General features: G+C 48.3%; 1 protein-coding gene across 2 annotated transcripts in view; it reads left to right on the top strand.

The window, feature by feature from the left end:
• The window catches only part of RGS8 (regulator of G protein signaling 8), a 43,238-nt gene that overhangs the window by 13,124 nt on the left and 9,541 nt on the right, over positions 1 to 20,573 (top strand). Inside the window, exons 1-4 of one of the 2 annotated variants that reach the window (XM_059058941.2) lie at positions 1,770 to 1,898; positions 2,307 to 2,437; positions 5,305 to 5,406; positions 6,419 to 6,483. In XM_059058941.2, coding sequence (XP_058914924.1) covers positions 2,412 to 2,437; positions 5,305 to 5,406; positions 6,419 to 6,483 — 193 coding nt within the window. In that variant the 5' untranslated portion in view covers positions 1,770 to 1,898; positions 2,307 to 2,411. Of the gene's footprint in view, positions 1 to 325; positions 399 to 1,769; positions 1,899 to 2,306; positions 2,438 to 5,304; positions 5,407 to 6,418; positions 6,484 to 20,573 lie in introns of those variants that run through there. The other variant, XM_067029063.1, reaches the window with a different exon arrangement.

Here is a 20,573-nt window from a genome sequence, read left to right as displayed (position 1 = left end):
CCAGGCGAGCTCTGCTCAGGGGCACCTCCTGTATCCTGCCAATGAGGATGGGCGTGCAGACTGCCTGGGAGCTGAGCCGCCGCCCGCTGGGTGTAGGCTGCTTCAGTATTTACCGAATGTGACAAGCAGAGAGAAGAGCTTTCGGCGGGGCCGCTTGCTGCCCGGCTCAAGTGGTGGGAGGTGTGCTGTGCATGTATGCAATGTGAATATGTGTGTTTGTATGCGTGTGTGTGTGCGTGTGCAAATGTGCCTCTGTGTTCTTGCACACATGCCCTTCACCCGCCAAGGATCTGATTGCTAAGAGAAAGATCTACTCTTTCCCCAGAGCTCCTCACCGGCAACCTCTCTGACTATCCCGTTGGCAAAGACCCGCAGGCCATGAGGACTGGTCAAAGACAGTGAGTATTGCTTTGGCTTCTCTCTTTCCTCTCCGGGTGCCTGTGTGGGCTGATTGCATTATCCATATTTAATTAACCTGTCTCTCCATGCATATTGATTGCTTTCTTCCCGCTGAGGCTCTTACTTTCTCTTCCCCTCTTTATAAATCTTTGCTCTTTGCTTTTAACCATTTTTTTCCCTTGAGCATCCTCGCTTTCCAATATGTCCCATCCCATCTGTCCCAGAGTCACCTGTAACTTGATGCCCACTTATTAGGGCACATGTAGCATGGTGCCATCATACCCTCGGCCTTCCTGGGCTCTGAGAAACCCCAAACTCTGTCCCCTAGAAGTCGAGGGCCAAATGGGATAAGAGCCCCTAGGAGCTGGGATGAATGAGAAAGGTGGGGTCAGAGTATCCTGCAGATTCTTACTTAATCGACTCTAAGTTAATATAAGGGGTGGTGGAAGGGCTGAGGGGCAGTGATGGCCAGTGCTGGATTTGGAAGAGAGAGAGGCAGACATCTCAACAGCTCTGGGAAGCCAGCTTGGACTAGCAGTGGGGTGGGGAAAGCGACAAGGCGGTGACAGGAGACCAGGTGAGAACTGCCTCAGGTGACCTTGCCTGCTGTGAATGTGGGTGGTAGCCCCTGGTTCGGCTGAGCCCCAAGGTAATAAAGGAGGCTTCCCCCTCCTCTGGGGCTCTATCCCACCGGTCAGAGAAAACGAGGCTAAGGTACCCCAAACAATGATTTCTAGAGACCCTTACGGCTGTAAAGGGCTTTGATTTCCCAACTTCTGGGCAAGCAGGTGTATATGCACGGTTAGGACAAAGACTGAGGAAATGTCCTTGCTGTCAGGGAACACAGCCCTGGCTCGGTCTCCCAGAGATGAGCCTTTACACGAAGTCTAACTAAATTGTTTTCCCAGTCTTAACAGAGCAATCTTTTAATTTGATTGATTATAGTATTATTAGAGAAGGTTTTTTTCAAAAGTATTTGTGAAATGTTCTAGGCAATATCCAAATAATTTCACCTGCACAGATCGTGTTGGAACCTTATCTGTCTAAATTAAGTTTCTTTTAAATTCTATGTTTGGTGTCACGGTTCCCCAGGGGAACCCTTTATGGATGGGCTGCTCTCCTCGTGTGTTCCTTCCTATCAGTTTCTTCTGTGAGAACAAAGGGTTTGATGCTCTGAGAATGGGACCCTCAGGAGAGACAGATTATTAGTCTATCAGGCCTCCACCTCAAGACCCCCTTTCCCTGACGCCCTTCCTGCTTCGGGTCGGAAACAGGCCAGTGTGCAGAATGTGGAAGGTCAGGCAGCCTCCATAGGGGCAGGAAAGAGTGACTTGCATATTCATTCCTTCAGCCTGTGCCTGTGATCCCCGCAAAGGAGCAAACCTGAGTGGTGACAGTGCGTGACAAGCCTCCCCTGGAGTTCTTCCAACCTTCCTCCTGCTCACGCCCTCCCCAGGCTCCGGCACTCCCACCTCTGGGACACGTTCCCTTGGAGGGAGGTGAGAAGCAGCCAATCAAAGGATTCTGGAGCAAGTGCTGACCACTCCTCCCCCACCCTGGGCTGGCTGGTCACTTGGGTCCCACTCGAGTAAGGCACGGAGAAACTGTAATTTCTGGCTTGCCACGCCTGTGCTTTCCTCCCCGGGGGCTCGTGTCCCACTTTACGCTGATGGCCAGTGGCTGGGGAAGCAGGACCTCCTGACCAACAGGCAGCAACGTGAAGCCATCCAACAACTGGTCCTCGTTCACCCCCGGTCGGTCACCCTTGCTCAGGACCAGCAGACGTTCGTGGGGAACGGGGGGATGTGGGGGGAGGTAGTCCGTTGGCAGAAAGTCACCTGCGAGGACTTGTAGTGCAGTCAGACAAGAGAGGGGGCCCGCTCTTACAGCAGATTCTTTGATTTTAGGTGAGAGGACGTGAAAGGGTAAAGCCCTGTGTGCCCCGCAGCCCTATCTCCCGCCCTGACGTCCCTGCACACCAGCCAGAGGGTTAACCGTAAGCGGGTGCCTGTATGGCCGCTTTACTGATGCCACGCAGGTAAATGATGCTAACCTCTCCTCTCGGCCCCGCCACTTTCCTCTTCCTCCACCTCCCCACCTCCCCTGCTGTCTGCACCTGCTCCAAGCCGCCTGATGCCGTGGGTGGGCCACTGGCATCCGTCCCCCAGGCCTCCTGTGTGGACGGCGCTGTCGTTCCCCGGGTGTTCCTTGCAAAGCTGGGGCCTCGCAAGCAGCATCCGTAAGGCCCTCCTGCGCTCTGCCGGGACTTATGGGGTGGGACCGTGCATGTGTGTGCATTGAACCATTTAGGGGTCTCTGAGTTTCCAGGGTAGAGAAGAAAGATGAGGGCAAGTCTAGTCTTTTTCTTAAGTGACCTGAACCTTTGATTCTTGCTTCTACTCCTGTTATTTCAGGCCTATCTAAAAGGTTAAGTCTCAGACAAGATGGGAAATAGAACGATTGTGCCCCAAAGAATATTTTGTGGAAGATTTTTGCAAACTATTTGGGAGACTTACTGCTGTCTTGGTAATAAGTAGCACACTTTACCCTGACCCCTGCTAAACCTTGTTAAATGGCTTGCATGGATGTGCCGGTTTTTGAAATCCTCTTAATTGCTCTTTAGGGGCATCGACCTGACTCTTGAATGATTGATCTTTCTGAGGCACCAGGGAATGAACCGACTCCACTCTAAGTCGGTTCTGGCCTGTGGTGCAGCCTGAGCAGGACCTGCACTTGAATTCATGGAATGTGATGACTCAAGGGCCCTTAATCAGTTGCTGCAATAGCCTAGTGCTGAGGCACCCCGTGATTTGTAACAGTGAGTGGACATGAGACGCTCACTGTCAGGGAAGGGAGGATGGCTGTAGCCAATATTTTGAAATGCCGGGAAATCGATGCCTTCACAATGCACCTGGCTGAGATGAGCGGTAGGGGCACAGATTGTGCAGAAGAGGAGATATTTCTGAGAACTTGAATGTTCTGGCCTTAAAAGACTCCTCGGAGATGGATTGTGGAGGACAAGCGTTGTCCATCCCCGCCAGATGTCATACCAGCCCCGTAGACATTTGTTGGATAAGATCTCTGTGAACAGTTACCAGGGTCAGGGATGAAAACCCATCTGAAGTAAAAGAAAGAGCTTGAATTGGATCTAACGTCTCTGCCCAGGTCCAGGATTTGAGAAAATGAGAAGGGAAAGCCAGGCTGGAAGAACTTCCTTTCAACAAAGAGAATGACATCTTCTAGGACAATTGTCATGGCAAACTGTTACCAGTGTGCAGTCCCCTTTTATCAGTCATTCTTTTTCTTCTTTTTTTTTTTTTTTGCGGTATGCGGGCCTCTCACTGCTGTGGCCTCTCCCGTTGCGGAGCACAGGCTCCGGACGCACAGGCTCAGCGGCCATGGCTCACGGGCCCAGCCGCTCCGCGGCATGTGGGATCCTCCCGGACCGGGGCACGAACCCGTGTCCCCTGCATCGGCAGGCGGACTCCCAACCACTGCGCCACCAGGGAAACCCTATCAGTCACTCTTAAGTCCTGATTACCCCAAACCCCTCCCTCTTAGCTCTACCCTCCACCCGAGGAGTTGCCATGGTTAAAGGCCAGGGGTCAGTAAACTTATTCTGTCAAGAGCCAGGGAGTAAATATTTTTGACTTCGTGGGCCATACGGTCTGTGTTGCGACCACAGCAGCTTTAGACAATATGTAAACAAATGGGGTGTCGCATTCCGATAAAACTTTATTTACACAGACATGTATCTTGCAGGGCTGTAGTTTGCCAATCTCGGTGAAAGGTAAGGGTGGCCTAATATCGAGAGTCAGAAAGAGACATTAGCATAATTTCTCATTGGATCTGCCACAACAAATAACTACTAAGTGTCTGGTCCTTAGGAAAATAAAAAAATAGGAGAAATTTAAGCATGCATGTTACAATTTTAAATATGTTGATTGAGATAAACCAAAATATAAATAGGTGTATGAGAGCTTAGTTAAGTGAAAGTGCTGATAAAGGGCACCCTGGTTCTTTTTTTCTTTTTTTCTTTTTTTTTTTTTTTTTGTGGCACGCGGGCTTCTCACCTCTGTGGCCTATCCTGTCGCGGAGCACAGGCTCCGGACGCGCAGGCTCAGCGGCCATGGCTCACGGGCCCAGCCGCTCCGCGGCATGTGGGATCCTCCCGGACCCGGGCACGAACCCGCGTCCCCCGCATCGGCAGGCGGACTCCCAACCACTGCGCCACCAGGGAAGCCCCACCCTGGTTCTTGATTGCTGATTGTACCCACAGCTTCTCTCCACCTGTAGGCATCAGTCTTCACTGGTCTGTAGCCATTCATGTATATCCTCAGGTCTGTGGGATCGGTGGGAAGGACCTGAGGTAGGACGGACCTGCCCTGAAGCCCCATACTTTGTCTGTGCTCTGAGCTTCTATGACACGCACCCCTGTATCATGCAAGCATCCCTTTGCTCTCCGTATGGGTACCACTGGGGCTCTGTGATCAGGAGTTACTGCTGCTGCTACTGCTACGTTGCCCTCCTAGTGGGAGAGCAAAATGTGGATCGTTATTATGTCATCACTGTATTTCCTTTCCCCACAGAGAATCCTAATTTAGAAATTCTTCCAAGCTAACGACCTTCATTGACTTACCATCAACTTGCATGTCAGCTTTAAAAAGCATTAAGCCTCCAGGGGTAGGGGACCTATTACTATTCCGGTAGTCAAGATGGGGAGTGAGTATTGCCCTTGATCCTCTAGGTGTTTCTCCTCTTGTTTATGAGATCTTCAGGGGCCACCTGGGGAAGGGGGGGAGGGGGCAGCGCTGGCTCCTGCCACAGCAACTCCAGGGGCGCTTTATGGGGCTGACAGTTATTATTACGACAGCTCCCCATCCTCTGCCCCTGTGCTTGTTGCAGGAACAAAGGGATGAGGACTCGACTGGGATGCCTGTCTCACAAGTCCGACTCGTGTAGTGATTTCACAGCTATTCTTCCCGACAAACCCAACCGTGCTCTAAAGTGAGTAAATACGGCCACACAGCCTTCCCGGGGTGCCGACCGTGGGATGCCCACTGTGGGACTATACAGCCTCGTCTTCTCTGGTAGATGGCTGAACAGATGAGCCAAGTGACAACAATTTCCTGCCTCTTGGCAGCTCCTTTTATATCTCTGAATGTGAATGAAAAAATGTTATATTCCTTTTCGAAGTGTATGGCTTAACGATCTCAGAATAGGGACCCTCCTTTTTCTCCTAAGAAAACCATATCATGCACCTCCCTTATAAAGCTGCAGTGTAGGATACTTCTTGGTTCTACTTAGTTGTCAATCTGAGCTTCTCAGTTGGGAGACAAATTACTCAAGTCTACTCTAAAATTCTGCTTAGGTTCAGAGAATCTGGATTCAGTGCCTATACTGTGTTAAATGATGTCACAGACAGTACCTCATTTAACCCTCACGCGGCTCTGTGATGGGTGCCGTTATTCCCATCACAGATGTGAGGAAACTAAGGTGACAGTAAGAGATGGAGTCAGGAACTCAGCCTAACTTTTTCTAAGTCCAGTTTCTTTCCATTGTTAACTGTGACATGTTAATTAATTAATTAACTAGAAGTATAGTTGGTTTACAGTGACATCTTTATTTTTTTAGATTCTTTTTTTTTTTTTGGCTGTGGGATCTTAGTTCCCCGACCAGGAATTGAACCTGGACCCCCAGCAGTGAAAGCGCAGAGTCTCAGCCACCGGACTGCCAGGGAATTTCCCTATAGTGACATCTTTAAATGATACGCTTTCTTAGTTTTGCTTTTTAGACTGAAAGCCAACATATTAAACTTACAGAATTCCAATCCTGAGATTTTTTTCCATCAGCTACTTAAGAATATATACATTTATAGCGATAGGATTGTAGGAATCCAGGTATAATCTTCATTTGCCCTCCATTGTTTTGATTTATTCTCCTGAGCAAATCTCAGTGGTGGCTGAAGGAGAGGAGGTCGTTCCAGAAATATTCAAGACAGATGTTTCTTCTTTCCTAGGAGACTATCCACAGAAGAAGCTACGAGGTGGGCAGATTCCTTTGATGTACTTCTCTCCCATAAGTGTAAGTAGAATTCAGGTTTCATCACGTCTCGGCAAATCATTCATTTTGTAAAAGATGCACCAAATACCTGCCATGATCCACGTACTGTGCCTGGTGTCCAAGACAGCTCCAGTCTCTGCCCTCACAGAGCCTCCTGGCTAGAGGGCCTATAGACAAGAGAACATAATTTAAATGCAGCGGGAAGAGGGCCCTTATTTTTGTTTTCTGAGCTGAAAGGATGGTCCCAAGGAGCCTTCATGTTCTCAGCAACTTTAGCAAGAAAGAATGTGGCTTAGGGGGTTGCAGTGATGTGCTCAATGGGAATGACAGTCTAGATTCCATCCAAAGCTTGTTTTATAAACTGAGATGACCTCCCCACAAGTCACTGGAGAACCTCAGGTTACTCATCACTCAAAGGAACATTCTGTACATTTTGTTATTGACTTGAGTTGGCAGAGTTTTGAGTTTTCTTGTCCCTCCTTATTTGGGGGGTTTACTACCTCAGCTGGACTATACCCCTCAACTTCCGACCGGGTACAGGTTTTATTGTACACACTTCCGCTATCCCTCCTCTTCCATTTTCCCCTTTCCTCATCTTGTATGCCTTCTGTTTCCCACAAAGGCAAAAAAGAGTTGTGCATTTTGCACCGTGGGAAGGGCGTTTTGATGGCGGCCAGACTTTTCAGCTCTTGCTTTTTTCTTATGATAATCAAGTCCAAGTGCATTGGGCTTTACATCCTAGTGGCATGAAAAACGTGGGTGTGGGAGAATAGGAGTAAGGAAGTGCCTTTTGAAGAGAAAAGAAGGTTTTACACAGACATTCAGTGTTCCCCATAAATTCATCTTGCTGATATTAGAAGTCCTGATGATCTGGGAGCAGAAAGGCTTCTTTTAGTTTAGAGCATTGTTTCTACCTACTTGGGGGACCTAATTTTGATACAACAAAGTGAAGGGCAGTGGCTGATACACTTGTGTTCTCGATTGTGACCCAGCTCGGCTACCAGATAGTTGACGGCCTTGATGGAGTCCCTCAGTCTTCAGAAAATGTCTTTAGAAGTGATTTTGCTTTTTCATCTGGATGAGCAGTTCCCTCTTTCTACGCCCCTCATCCTAGTACTAATTAACGAGTGCTTTTGACTAGATTTGAAAACGAAATGCAACATTTAAGAATAAGCACAGGGCTTCCCTGGTGGCGCAGTGGTTGAGAATCCGCCTGCGGATGCAGGAGACACGGGTTCGTGCCCTGGTCCGGGAAGATCCCACATGCCGCGGAGCAACTAAGCCCGTGAGCCATGGCCGCGGAGCCTGCGCGTCCGGAGCCTGTGCTCCGCAACGGGAGAGGCCACAACAGTGAGAGGCCCGCATACCGCAAAAAAAAAAAAAAAAAGAATAAGCACATATTGTAGCAAGTGATTTTGTGAGACATCGTCATTTTAGTGTTCTATGGATTACACTTAGGAAAGAAAATAAAGCAGAAGAGATACAGCACATATAACATATGGCTGTACCCCCAAACAGCAAACTTCTGTGGTGAATCTGCTGAGGTAATGAAATATGTATGATAGTACTTAGAATTTGATAGTTGTTTTTTTACGGGGCGATTCTGACTTATTTTCTGGAATCACATCAGGCTAAACAAGTGTCACTATCAATTTACACCTTCTTTTCTGGCTGGATTTGATTCAGGGTCATCTTGAAGTTTGGCTTCTATTTCAGCCTCATGATGGACTCAGTTTAAGTCACTGAGGCCGTTTCCTCATTCTTAAATGCGGATGGAAGTACCTGTGTGCTACCTGTCACCTGGGTGTAGGAATCTTCATGAGGGGACAACTTTATTTATTTATTATTATTATTATTTTTTTGTGGTACATGGGCCTCTCACTGTTGCGGCCTCTCCCGTTGCGGAGCGCAGGCTCCGGACGCGCAGGCTCAGCGGCCATGGCTCACGGGCCCAGCCGCTCCGCAGCACGTGGGATCCTCCCGGACCGGGGCACGAACCCGCGTCCCCTGCATCGGCAGGCGGATCCTCAACCACTGCGCCACCAGGGAAGCCCGAGGGGACAACTTTAGATGATTTGGGGTTCTCCATGCAAAGGTGTTTTGTAAGAATATGGTGGAATTTTTCAAAAATGATGCTTGTATTTCTCCAATGAAAAAGAACTGTGGCTTGAGAATAAAACTGCAAGTTTCACTGCCAACGATTAACGTGAAGCCTTTATAGACAGATTTTATGATGGTAAAATTAGTGGATGGAAGCTTACGGTATGTTTGGCTTGCTGCAGTAGCAAGACCCCGTGATTTAGAGGTTTAACTGTATTTGTTTGACTCAATGACTTTTAGAGCTAAAGATACTTGGTTCTGCTTCTATCAGGGGTGCTTTGGGTTTCCAGGAATGCAATCACAATTTTCTGAGTGGGGGATTCCGCTAAGGGGTGTTACAAGCCAACCCCAGATTGCTTTGCTTCTTTGTAAAAAAACAAACAACAAACACAAGTACAGAAATAAGCTTTTTGAACTTCGAAGTTCTGTGCTCCTTCCTGGAGTCTGATGCTCGTTTTTATTTCTGCTTAGTATGGAAATAAAACGCCAATGGAGTGAATGTCTTTGAGAAGCAAGGGGCTTTTATTCCGGGGCCTCTGGCAGAATTGCAAGGTTCCCGTGAAGCTGTGGAGGGTCAGAGCCCAGCCTACCTCCAAGAGTGTGGACACCTTTCTGCAAGTCTAATTCATTTGGGTTAGTACTGTGACTCAGTTGGGGCTGATTAAGCTTTTCCAAAGGGATTACATGTGTGCTGGTCTCTTACGAGGGATAGCAGTTGATCGGAGGTGTGCAGGGCTTTCAATCAAAACAACAAAGTGTCCTAAAAGAAAGGAGAATGACTGAACGACTGGGCTACGGCAAAACGAGTGTTAGTCTAGAGCCCACTCCCTGGTAATTCTCCAGGCAGCTGTCCTCCCTGAGTTTGCTATTTCGGAAAATTCAGATAATTGTTCTTGTTCCCATTCTCAGTTTACAGAGCATCTCTGCCATCCTGCTCTGCCTGGATGTTTAGGGCACTCATTTACTCTAAAAAAAGGTGTCCCGAGTCTTCATTAGGGGCAAAATCTATGCTAAGCAGCTGATGGGAGAGGGGCCCCAAGATGAACCGGACAGTCCTTCCCTGGTGGAGAATGCAGGTTTCTGAGAAAACAGACATAGATACAGATAACACGAGAAATAAGGCCACGTGCTAAGATGAGGGGGCCTCAGGATTTCAAATAGAATCCTGACATTCAGTGTTCCTCTTAAATGCCACCTTGTCGATGTTAGAAGTCCTCACGATCTGGAGCAGAAGAGCCGCTGTTGGTTTAGAGCATTGTTCCATTTAATCAGGGAGTGTACTTCTGCAGAATTCAGAACACCGACTGGTAGTCAGACCTCTCGATTTTGACCCAGCTCTGCTGCTAAGTAGCTGGGCAGCCCTGCTGGAATCCTTCAGCGTCTTGGAAAATCTGTTTCCTCATCTCTACAGTGAAGGATCTGGATCCAAGGGGGCTGGATTGAGTTCTGCCCTATTGTTCTAGGATGCTATCTGCGGCAACCACCAGGATTGGCAGTCACTAGTCACCTACGGCAGGTGGTTTGAGTCCACGCTGCCTTGCAGGGTTATGTAAAGCTGCTTGAGAGCTGAAATGGCTTGAGCAACCAGATGAGAGGCGAAGGCGCCTGTGTTATGAAGCTTTCTCCTCTCCTTGGCGGGATCCCACTGGGCAGGGATGCATCTCACGGGTTCAAATCTCAGGAAAAAAAAGAAAGCAACTTTTACTATTTTTTAAGAATAAAAAAATCTGGAACGTAAATATTTGGGGAGGAATTTTATTTCCAATTACATTTGCTTACAAGTGCAGTGCAGAGCTAAAGACGTACCCGTGGAGGTCTGGGAGATAACCAGTTGCTAAGTGCTCTTTTTTTCTTTTTTTTTTTTAACTAACAAATGAAAAATGAAACTGAAAGTGCGGATGGCTTCATTAGATAGGGAGGGATTTCTAATGTGTGTTAATTTAGCATCTTTCTCCTGTTCATCCAGTGACAATTATAGACTCGCTGTCTGTGTGTGTGCACCCAGTCTGTCCCCAAGGGCATGTGTGCCTGCACCCACCTCTGCAGTTCATACTCAGGAGAATGAAGGCTCCCAGCTTGCGGGAGATCTTTTCTGACAGGTTGCTGGAGAGCACAAAATTTGGCGTCTTCTGCTTTTATTCCTCATGAGGTTCAGGCATATGCTTGTTATTTGTCCAGATTTTAGTAGGACGTTCAGTCCTTAACTCTGAATCAATTCTCCCTCCTTCCCTCTGCACCCCCCTCCAAGTGGTCCTTAGCTTTGTTTCATTGTTTGCAGCACATGGAGGGTCCAGGCTGACCTGTCCCCGCCAGGCCAAGCAAAGGCTAGGTTCATGGAATAGTGTAATTGAAAGCTGTTTTACATTTACAGAGGTAGTATTCATCTCTGAGCAAAAGAGAGCAGTAAAGAAGCTTTTAGGGCTTCCCTGGTGGCGCAGTGGTTGGGAGTCTACCTGCCGATGCAGGGGACGCGGGTTCGTGCCCCGGTCCGGGAGGATCCCACGTGCCGCAGAACGGCTGGGCCCGTGAGCCATGGCCGCTGAGCCCGCGCGTCCGGAGCCTGTGCTCCGCAACGGGAGAGGCCACAACAGTGCGAGGCCCGCGTACCACAAAAAAAAAAAAGAAGCTTTTAGTTAAAAAAAAATTAGCCCCTTTGGGATATAGAAAAATAGAATGAAGTGACCTGGTCACATAGCAACCAAGCAGAAAACCCCACACAAGCAAACACTAAAATTATCAGCTCATGAAATTCCTTACTTGTTCATGCAAATGGTCTTTAGCTCTAAAATGCACCATTTAATAAACAGATTTCCACCTGTCACACAGCTCTCCTCACATCCCTCTGCAAGCTGAAAGGTTCTAGAACAGTGTTACTCAAAGTGGGATCCAAGGAAGGCAACACCAGCAGCTGATGAGCCGATGGGAGCCTGTGAGAAATGGAAATTCTTGGGTCCCATCTCATACCTACGGAATCAGAATCTCTGGGAGTGGGGAGCAGCCGTCTGTTTTTGCTCAAGCAATGCTGATGTGCACTGAAGCTTGAGAAACACTGCTCTGAAACACAAGTATGGGAAACTATGAACCTGGAGCCTCCTGGAGGGGCAGGTGGTCTGTGCTTTCGAAGAACCACACTAAAGACTGTACTGCCGTTCTCCGGCAACGCATCCCTTTCACGGGACATCATCCATATATTGCAGAGTCCACGTATGTAGCAGGCGTGGTGGAGAGTGTTCACAGTAAATAAACAAACATGGCAGGTGTGCTTTCTGGATGAAGTGAGGATAAAAGTTAGAAAGAGATACTCGGATTAGAGTTGGATAGAAAAGAAACTTCTCCTCCTCCTTGCCACCCTCTCTGTATTGCTATAATTTTTATTTGCACCCAGGAACATGGATGCATTTAGCCTTTATAGAAGGAGTGCCAAGAATATCTAAGGCAGCTATTAAAAGCTTGTTGAGGGCTTCCCTGGTGGCGCAGTGGTTGAGAATCCGCCTGCCGATGCAGGAGACACGGGTTCGTGCCCTGGTCCGGGAAGATCCCACATGCCGTGGAGCAACTAAGCCCGTGAGCCATGGCCGCTAGGCCTGCGCGTCCGGAGCCTGTGCTCCGCAACGGGAGAGGCCACAACAGTGAGAGGCCCGCATACCGCAAAAAAAAAAAAAAAGCTTGTTGAAAAAGGTTTGAATGAAAGCATTTGGACACGCATTCTCTTGCTTACCAGCTGTGACCTTTGGTAAATTATGTAAACTCTGTAAACCTCACATTCCTCATCTGTAAAAGGGGAGTGCTTAGACTTACCCTGTAGAGTTGTTGTGAGGATTGAATGGAACTACGCTTGTGAAATGCTAAACATGATGACTGGTACGTGGTGGGGGCTCCACGAAGGATAAATATTCTTATTATTTTTATTATAACCCAACATTAAATCCATTGAGAACACATGCATTTCCTGACTCCTATATGCTAGAGATGGTGTCAGCTTCTTGATCCCATAGGCAGCTTGAGGCTGAACTCCGGGGGTCGGGTGGGGATCCCGTTAGCATCACCAGTGGGCTTATTCCAGTTTCATGATACCTCACCCCCTTTGCCACATGAGGTTGTGCCATCGCTTCTTCATACTGTCCCAACTTCCCCCCAATGTATGTGAGAGCAACCATCTGGGATGTAGTTTTTAAAAGCCTACAGTAGGTGAATCTGGTACGTTTCCTCTTTGAGAGTCCCTGCAGTATTGTTACATCAAACCAACCAGAAAAACATTCCTGAACACTTAACTTTTGAAATCTTTTAGGCTGTGGACTGGTGTACATGGGATTTGATAATACTTCTCTTGTTTTAGAGGAGTCATTTGTGAATGCTAAACTTTCACCCTATTTGGGGCACATCTCCTTTGTCACCCCTTTAATTAAAAAAAACACCCTTGCCAATTTCTTATAATAGTTGCAGATACAGGCTCTACCACATTTTTTTTCTGTTACTTGACTCAGTTTCTGCTTGGTAAAAATAAGAAGGAACATTGGACTAGGAGTTGTAAGACCCAGGCTCTCCTTCCTCTTCTGTGACCACGTCCTAGGAATAAGAAGCCATGCAACCCCAGGGCCTCACCATTTCCTTGTGTTCCGTGTAGGGCTGGATCATAGGATGTCCCGACTCAAAGAGTCTAGCAACCCAGGCCTACTACTATCATAATCTATCATCTTGCTATATATATATACTAACAAAGTAGAGATCATTGAAGAAAATTACGCGAATCACAAGACTGAAGTACAATTAGCATACTAATTGCTTGCCAGTAAATGTCAGTAACTGGAAATAGTTTGTTCTCTAAATAATCTTCCTACCTAAATCTTCTTAGCCCCAGTTATTTGCTTAAAAACCTTCATTTGATAGATAACATAAAAGAAAGGCTTTGATCCTGGGGCTATTCTCATCACCAATTTCAAATTAGTGAGCTTAGTTTTGAATCAAAGAGGTTTTGACTTCGTCATTCGGATATGCATCCTAGAGTTTATGAATGTATTTTCCTCTCCTCTCCTTTGTCTCATCTTGGATCCATTAACCAGCTTATTTTTTCCCAATTGATCAGGGATGCAAGAGGACTCTGGTCTTTGGGACTACACTTGAGCAAACAGAAAGCTAAAAAAAAAAAAAAAAAAAAAAAAAATCAAGAATCATTCTTGTGATCTTCTTTTTTTCCAAGCCTGGGAACTGAACTAGGCTCAAGCCCACCCCCAGTGCCAGCTAAATCAGGGCTCCTGGACCTTGAACTGTTACCTAAGCCACCCTCCCTGCTGCACCAGCTGCACTGCTCTTTCATAGTGACCCAGTTTCTTTTCTTATGTAAGCACCCTGCATCAAAGAACTAGAGGGAGGATGCCGGCCACAGGCGGCGTGTGCGGCCACGGGAGTGTTCTTGCAGATGCTGTGCATGCTCGAGAGGATGCCAAAATTCTGTCCAGTGTTCCAGGAATTCTGGACCCCATCCTTTCCTTTCCTGCGACTCAATAGACACGAATCTCAAAAATGTCTGACGTTCTTAGTGTCTTGACTTCGAAGGTCATGCAGAGAAAGCCAAAGTGAAGTGAAAATGAAATGAACAAATAAAAAAGGCAGATCCTCCTGTTTCTCTCTCATTCTCCTGAACGGTTTCTCACCCATCATCTTTAAGTTACCAGGGTTGTTTTTTTGGTGTGAGGCATGTAATGTTCTGTCCAATGATTCCTTAAGCCAGCAAAGTACAGGAATAATAATCACAAACACGTGTGGAGCAATCACCGTCTTCGTGTCAGGCTCTGCATGCTGTTTACGTGTATTAACTCACCTCATCCCCACGGGCCCACGGGGGAGGTCCTGTTAGCATCTGCATTTCACAGAGGAGAGAACTGAGGCACAGAGAGGTTAAGCATCTTGCTCAAGGTCACACAGAGCCGGGACACAGTCCCAGGCAGAATAGCTTCAGGGGTCAGAGAGAAATCACTCTCCAGCAGCCTGGAATCTGTGGGGGAGGTGGAGGGGGGACTCTACTTCTCTGAGTGTTGGGGAGGGATCTGAGTCTGGGATACCCCAGGGGGGTGAGTGGGTAAGGGGGGGTGGATGGTGCATGGCAGGTGTGGGCAAAGGAAGCACAGCTAACAAAGCAACTGCCTCTGAGAGATGCCAGTAGGTGCTGATGAGCCTTTCAGAGATGAACCGGCATCCTGCATTTTAACCAACTGCCCGCTTGTGGACAGGCAGAAGGGAAGGAGAGGGTCCTGGTGGAGAGAAAGGGAAAAATGGAAGGAGGAGCGAGAGGGGACGGAGGACAGAAGAAAAGGGAGAAGAGCGGGGAAAGATGCTGAGGAGTTTAGGGAGAGGAGCAGACAAAAGGCTTGCTGGGAGGAGGTGGGAGGTGATAGAAGGGGGAGGAAAAGATGTAGATAGGAAGAAGGGATCCTGCTGTAGCCTCATGCAGTTCCTTTGCTAGGTCACATGAGCAGGAAAGTTGGGCCAGGCTGGGGACAAGTGGTCTGTACACAGAGGCCCGCTGCGGCCATCTGCTCTGGGGCAGGGGAGGGGCTCCTGCAGCCATGGGGCGGTGGAGGGGGGCTTCCAGCCCATCTCACTTCCATTGTTCCGGGATGAAGTTTCTCTTTGCACAGTGACCCTCCACCCTGCCTTGCTCAGAGCCGGCCCTGGGAATATGAAAGGATGGGGAGAGGGGCTGAGAGGGGAGGGCAAGCAGAGGAGGAGGGCTGTGATCTCCACGTTCTATGCAGGCCTCCATGAGGTTTTCAGTGTGTCTTTGCTGCAATGCTGCTTCTCGGGTCCAGACCCTCCTAGGCCTTTCTCCCCTCCTTCCTCATCTCTCCTCAAGCTCTTCCCTGGAAATCCTGGTACATTTCAAGTGCTACATTGTGCTTTGTTTGGCCTCCCACTCCCGCTGAAGCCTGCCCTGGAAATGCAGGCAAACACAGTTTGGGTCAAGGCTGCCCGAGACAGGATGCACCTTTACAAGGTCACTCAGCTGTGCTTTGTTAAGAGTGTCCCCGGGCCAGCGTGGGGGAGTATGTCTGTCTGCTCTCTGAAGTGCCCCTGCATCCTGGGAGGGACACGTAGGGTGGGTATCAGAGCTGCGGGAAAGAAGAGAGTTTAGACAGATTCCAGGTTATGAGTGGTACCTAATGGCCTCCACTGTCGCCACAGAGGAGGTGATGGCAGGTGTTGTCCTGCCGGAGAATCTCCAGCTCTGTGAGCCGAACGGTGCGTTTGCCCTGCTCTGGCGTGCTTTCAGCACACCGTCTGATTTGGGGTGAACGTGCATCCCTCCTTTAGAGGAAGTGATGACGTGGAGCCTGCCAATGGTCACCGGAGGAGAGACAGGCGGAGTGGGCTCTGAAGTCGCGTCGATGCGTGTGTAAATCCACCTCTCACCCCTTACTGTCTAAGGGACCACCGAGACGTCTCACTTAAACTCTCCAAGGTGAGAAAGCCTTGGGCTGTGAGATGTTAAGGTGTTTTTCCAAGGTCACACAGGATTCAAACGCAGCCTGTCTGACTCCAGAGCCTCTGTCTTGATAATAGGGTTGGTGTGAGGGTTCTGTGAGTTGATATGTAGATTGGATACCATAGCACTTGGCCTGGGGTAAGCCCTTGATGAATAATGGCGAGGAGGAGAAGGAGGAGGAGGAGGAGGACGGAAAACCATCGTCTGAGAGCTGTGTGTGATGCGGGTGCATCCAAGTTGTGATGGGGGCACAGAGCAGAGCACTAAACCCTACCTGGGAGAGTTCATGAGATCCACCAGCCTCGCCTTCCAGATGAGGGTGCTGGGACTCAGTGAGGTTGAATGTGCTAATTATGGGCAGCCTGCCTGTGATCAGAACTGGTGCTTCTGGCTGAGACAGTGGTGCTCCCGTCCCAGGCGGGATGGGCAGGGTCAGTAGGCTGCCTCCACGGAGCTGCCAGACAATTGCAATCTGAGTGTGAGCGCACCACACGTTTTACTCCAAATCCCCATCCCCACTGAGTCAGTCTGAGCTGCTGTAATTCACTTGGACGCTACTGCCCAAGCCCATGCTTCTCTCTATGTTGTTCTACCCTCCGGTCCTCCTCTGCCTCCCTTGGTGACTTTTTTCATTCCCTCCCCACCTCATCTGTTGCCATCATTCCTGGAAACGTCGTCACTATTGTGTTGTTGCTTGAGGCCTCCTTGTCTTGTGCTGTGCCAATGGCCCTCCCTCCCCGGCTCTCCAGTAATCACTGGCGTCCCTCGGGCCCCACCGTTTGTGCAGAGCTGGAGAGTGGACCACTGTCTCACATAAGAATGCCGGGCTCTGCAGCTTGGCATCCTTGCCACTTGCTAACTGTGTGACCATTGCCAAGCTGTTTAACTGCTCTAAGTTTCATTTTTCTCTACTGCGAAATGGTGAAACTATCAGGACCTATGCTGTAGATTTGCCACGAGGTTCACGATGCATTCGGTGCTGCGCCTGGCCCAAAGTGAGTGCTCAATACCTATTTGCAGTGGTTATTTTAAAAATGCCTTCTAGGGCTTCCCTGGTGGCGCAGTGGTTGAGAATCCGCCTGCCGATGCAGGAGACACGGGTTCGTGCCCTGGTCCGGGAAGATCCCACATGCCGCGGAGCAACTAAGCCCGTGAGCCATGGCCACTAGGCCTGCGCGTCCGGAGCCTGTGCTCCGCAACGGGAGAGGCCACAGCAGTGAGAGGCCCGCATACCGCAAAAAAAAAAAAAAAAAAAAAAAAAAAAAAAAATGCCTTCTCTAACTTCAACTTGTCTTTACCTCCAGCTTGGCCTCTTCCTTTTTTAGTGTCCCAACTGCTGGTGCCTTCCTGCTCTCCAGGTTCCATTTGCCAGCCTGAAGCTGATGCGCCTGTCTTTTTTTTTTATTAATTAATTTATTTTTGGCTGCATTGGGTCTTCATTGCTGCACATGGGCTTTCTCTAGTTGCGGCGAGCTGGGGCTACTCTTCGTTGCACTGCGTGGGCTTCTCGTTGCAGTGGCTTCTCTTGTTTTGGAGCACAGCCTCTAGGTGCGCCGGCTTCAGTAGTTGTGGCACGCGGGCTCAGTAGTTGTGGCTCGCGGGCTCTAGAGCGCAGGCTCAATAGTTGTGGCACATGGGCTTAGTTGCTCCGCGGCATGTGGGATCTTCCTGAACTGGGGATCGAACCCGTGTCACCTGCATTGGCAGGCGGATTCTTCACCACTGCGCCACCAGGGAAGTCCCTATGCTCCTGTCTTTGAATGACGGGCACACCCCAAAACTAAAGGGTCTTGCTCCTTTCCTGGTGCATCGTAACGCTCTCCAGGAACTGAAATCTAGGTCTTCATAATGGTTTGCCTCTTTCCTACCAGAGTCCTGTTCTTTTTTCCAGAGTAGCTGTTCCCAGACTCTTTTCACTCTTATAGGTGTCCCCACCACAGTACATACTACATTTGTAATTATTCAATTAATTATTTTAAATGATTGCTTAATGTCTGTTACACGAGACTAGCTTGCAAGTTCTGTGAGGTGGTGACTTTATATGATCTGATTCTACCGTATCTCCAAAATCTGGCACGCGGAGGCAGACCACCTGCAGGGCCTTCATCCCAAATTACTAAAGAAGGTCAAAGCTGTTCAACCATGATGCATCTCAAATATGTCCCTTCCTGGACCATTTCTCTCTGTCTCCATCCACCCCCCTCTCTTTCTCTACTTTTGACTTTCAGGAAGTCAAGTTCATCCACTTCTTCTTGAACCCTTTCCTTCTCTAGAATCTGCCTTTACCAGATACTGTTCTTTTGCCCCTTCAATTGCTCTCTTCCCTTGCTCTTTCCCTTCTGCTTGCAAACACACCTGGAAAGATCTTGCTTCAGAGTCATATGGACAGTAGCGAAACTTGGCTGTTCTTGCCAGCTGTGGACTGGAAAATTTATCTGACTTCATAAGTTTTAGTTTCTTCCTGTGGAAAATGAGAGTGGATCATTTGTGCTATCTATGGATCAGCACTGCTGTGAAAATAAATCGAGCTGTTGTTTGTAAAATCTCCGGCAAAAAGCATGGCATGTAGTAAATAAATAAAACTCCCTGCCCCAGATCCTAAAGAAATAAATAAAAACTGTATCATTTCCATTTCCTACCACTTTCTCCAGCTAATATCAGATGGGAACTCCTTCAACATCCTGCACCCAAACTAGAAACTTTCCTGCATCCACATGCAGCCTTTCCTCTTCTTCTCCATCACAACGCTGTTCTCAGGCCTATTTTTCCTACCTTCCTGGAGGCAACATTTTATCAATGAAACTTCCTTTTCATTAACTTCAATTCCTCCCGCTCAACAAGTCTTTTCTGGCCAGCTCAACGTTTAATCATACCCAAGGCTATCTTACAAAAACCCCACAACACACAGACACACACAGATACCACCCCCCCCCCGCCTCTTTCCTGACTTCTTGTTTCCCTCCAGCTGTGCTGTCTGATCTCTCTACTCCCCTTCTCACAAGAGGCATCTGAATTCACTGTTTCAACTTCCTCCCCCCTCATTCCCCACTATACTTACCACAATATGACTAGGGCTCTTATCACACCACGAAGACTGTTCTTGCCAGTGGTGGCGGAATCTTGTCACCGAGTCTGAAGACCACCGCTTCTCAGACCGCATCTAGCTTGACCTCTGGGTAGCGCTGGACACAGTGGCCACTTCCTCCCTGAAATGTTCCCTTCCCTGGCCTTTTGGAATGCTGTGTTATCCTTCTGTCTCCGGCTCTTTCACAGGCCTCTTGGTGTATGTCTATCCTACAGGTAGGCTCAATAATTTTAGCATTATTATTATTATTAAACACTAGTTTTACTAAACTATTTCTGGTTACTCAAATAAACCTTTTTTTTAAAAAAAATATTTATTTATTTATTTATGGCTGTGTTGGGTCTTCGTTTCTGTGCGAGGGCTTTCTGTAGTTGTGGCAAGCGGGAGCCACTCTTCATCGTGGTGCGCAGGCCTCTCACTATCGCGGCCTCTCTTGTCGCGGAGCACAGGCTCCAGACGCGCAGGCTCAGTAGTTGTGGCTCACGGGCCTAGTTGCTCCGCGGAACGTGGGATCTTCCCAGACCAGGGCTCGAACCCGTGTCCCCTGCATTGGCAGGCAGATTCTCAACCACTGCGCCACCAGGGAAGCCCCTAAACCTTTCTTAATTGTAGGCCTCCGTGCCTGTGGTTTCCCCCTTTCTGCAAGTCTCTTCTTCCTCTTTCCCTTCCTTTTTCACTTAGCTTCCTTCTCCTCAGCTTCACATCTCGGCCTAGAAGCTTCTTCCTCCTCTAAGACTTCCCTCTCCTTCTCAGCTCTGGCTCAGGCGCCCTGCCACCCCGGGTACTTTCACAGCCACCTACGCTTTCCCTAGCATATCACTTATCATCTATACCATAATTACCGTAATTATGTTATCTTGGCTCAAATTGCTCTTTTACTGAAAGTTCTGTGAGCACTTAGTTGTGCCTGTGCTTTGTGTCCAGGCTCCTAGCAGAATGCCTGGGTCACGTAATGGGTGAAAGAAAGAAGGAAAGAATGAATGAATGAATGAGTGGAGATGGCCTTACTGCTGTGTTGGATTGGTAGTTAGGCTATCTTACGTTTCTAAATGCTGCATATTATTACTTGTGTGAACTCAGCCAATCCACTTCTCTAAGCCTGTTCCCTCATCTATAAAGTGGGGAGAAGTAAAGCAACGTTCCTGAGGGTACTCTGCAGGTGTTATCTCCTTTAATCCACACAAAGACCCAGCAAAGCTGAGATCTGCTGCAAGGAGATCATGTCTGTACCTTGGATAGGGTGAGACCACATAGTTTATTTATTATTTTTATTTATATTATTTTTTATTTATTTTTATTTATTATTTTTATTTATTTATTATTATTTATTATCCTCAGTAATAGCATCAAGGAAGGCAGAGAGGTAATTTTCTCTATCTCAGCTTGCTCACAAGCAGCCATTTTTGCTCGATGGAAAGCACAACAAAATCTAACACAGGGCTTCCC

The sequence above is a fragment of the Kogia breviceps genome, chromosome 1 (assembly GCF_026419965.1).
Source record: "Kogia breviceps isolate mKogBre1 chromosome 1, mKogBre1 haplotype 1, whole genome shotgun sequence".
Taxonomy (NCBI): domain Eukaryota; kingdom Metazoa; phylum Chordata; class Mammalia; order Artiodactyla; family Physeteridae; genus Kogia; species Kogia breviceps.
Note: the sequence above shows the minus strand (reverse complement) of the source record. Positions and strands in the feature narration are given on the sequence as shown.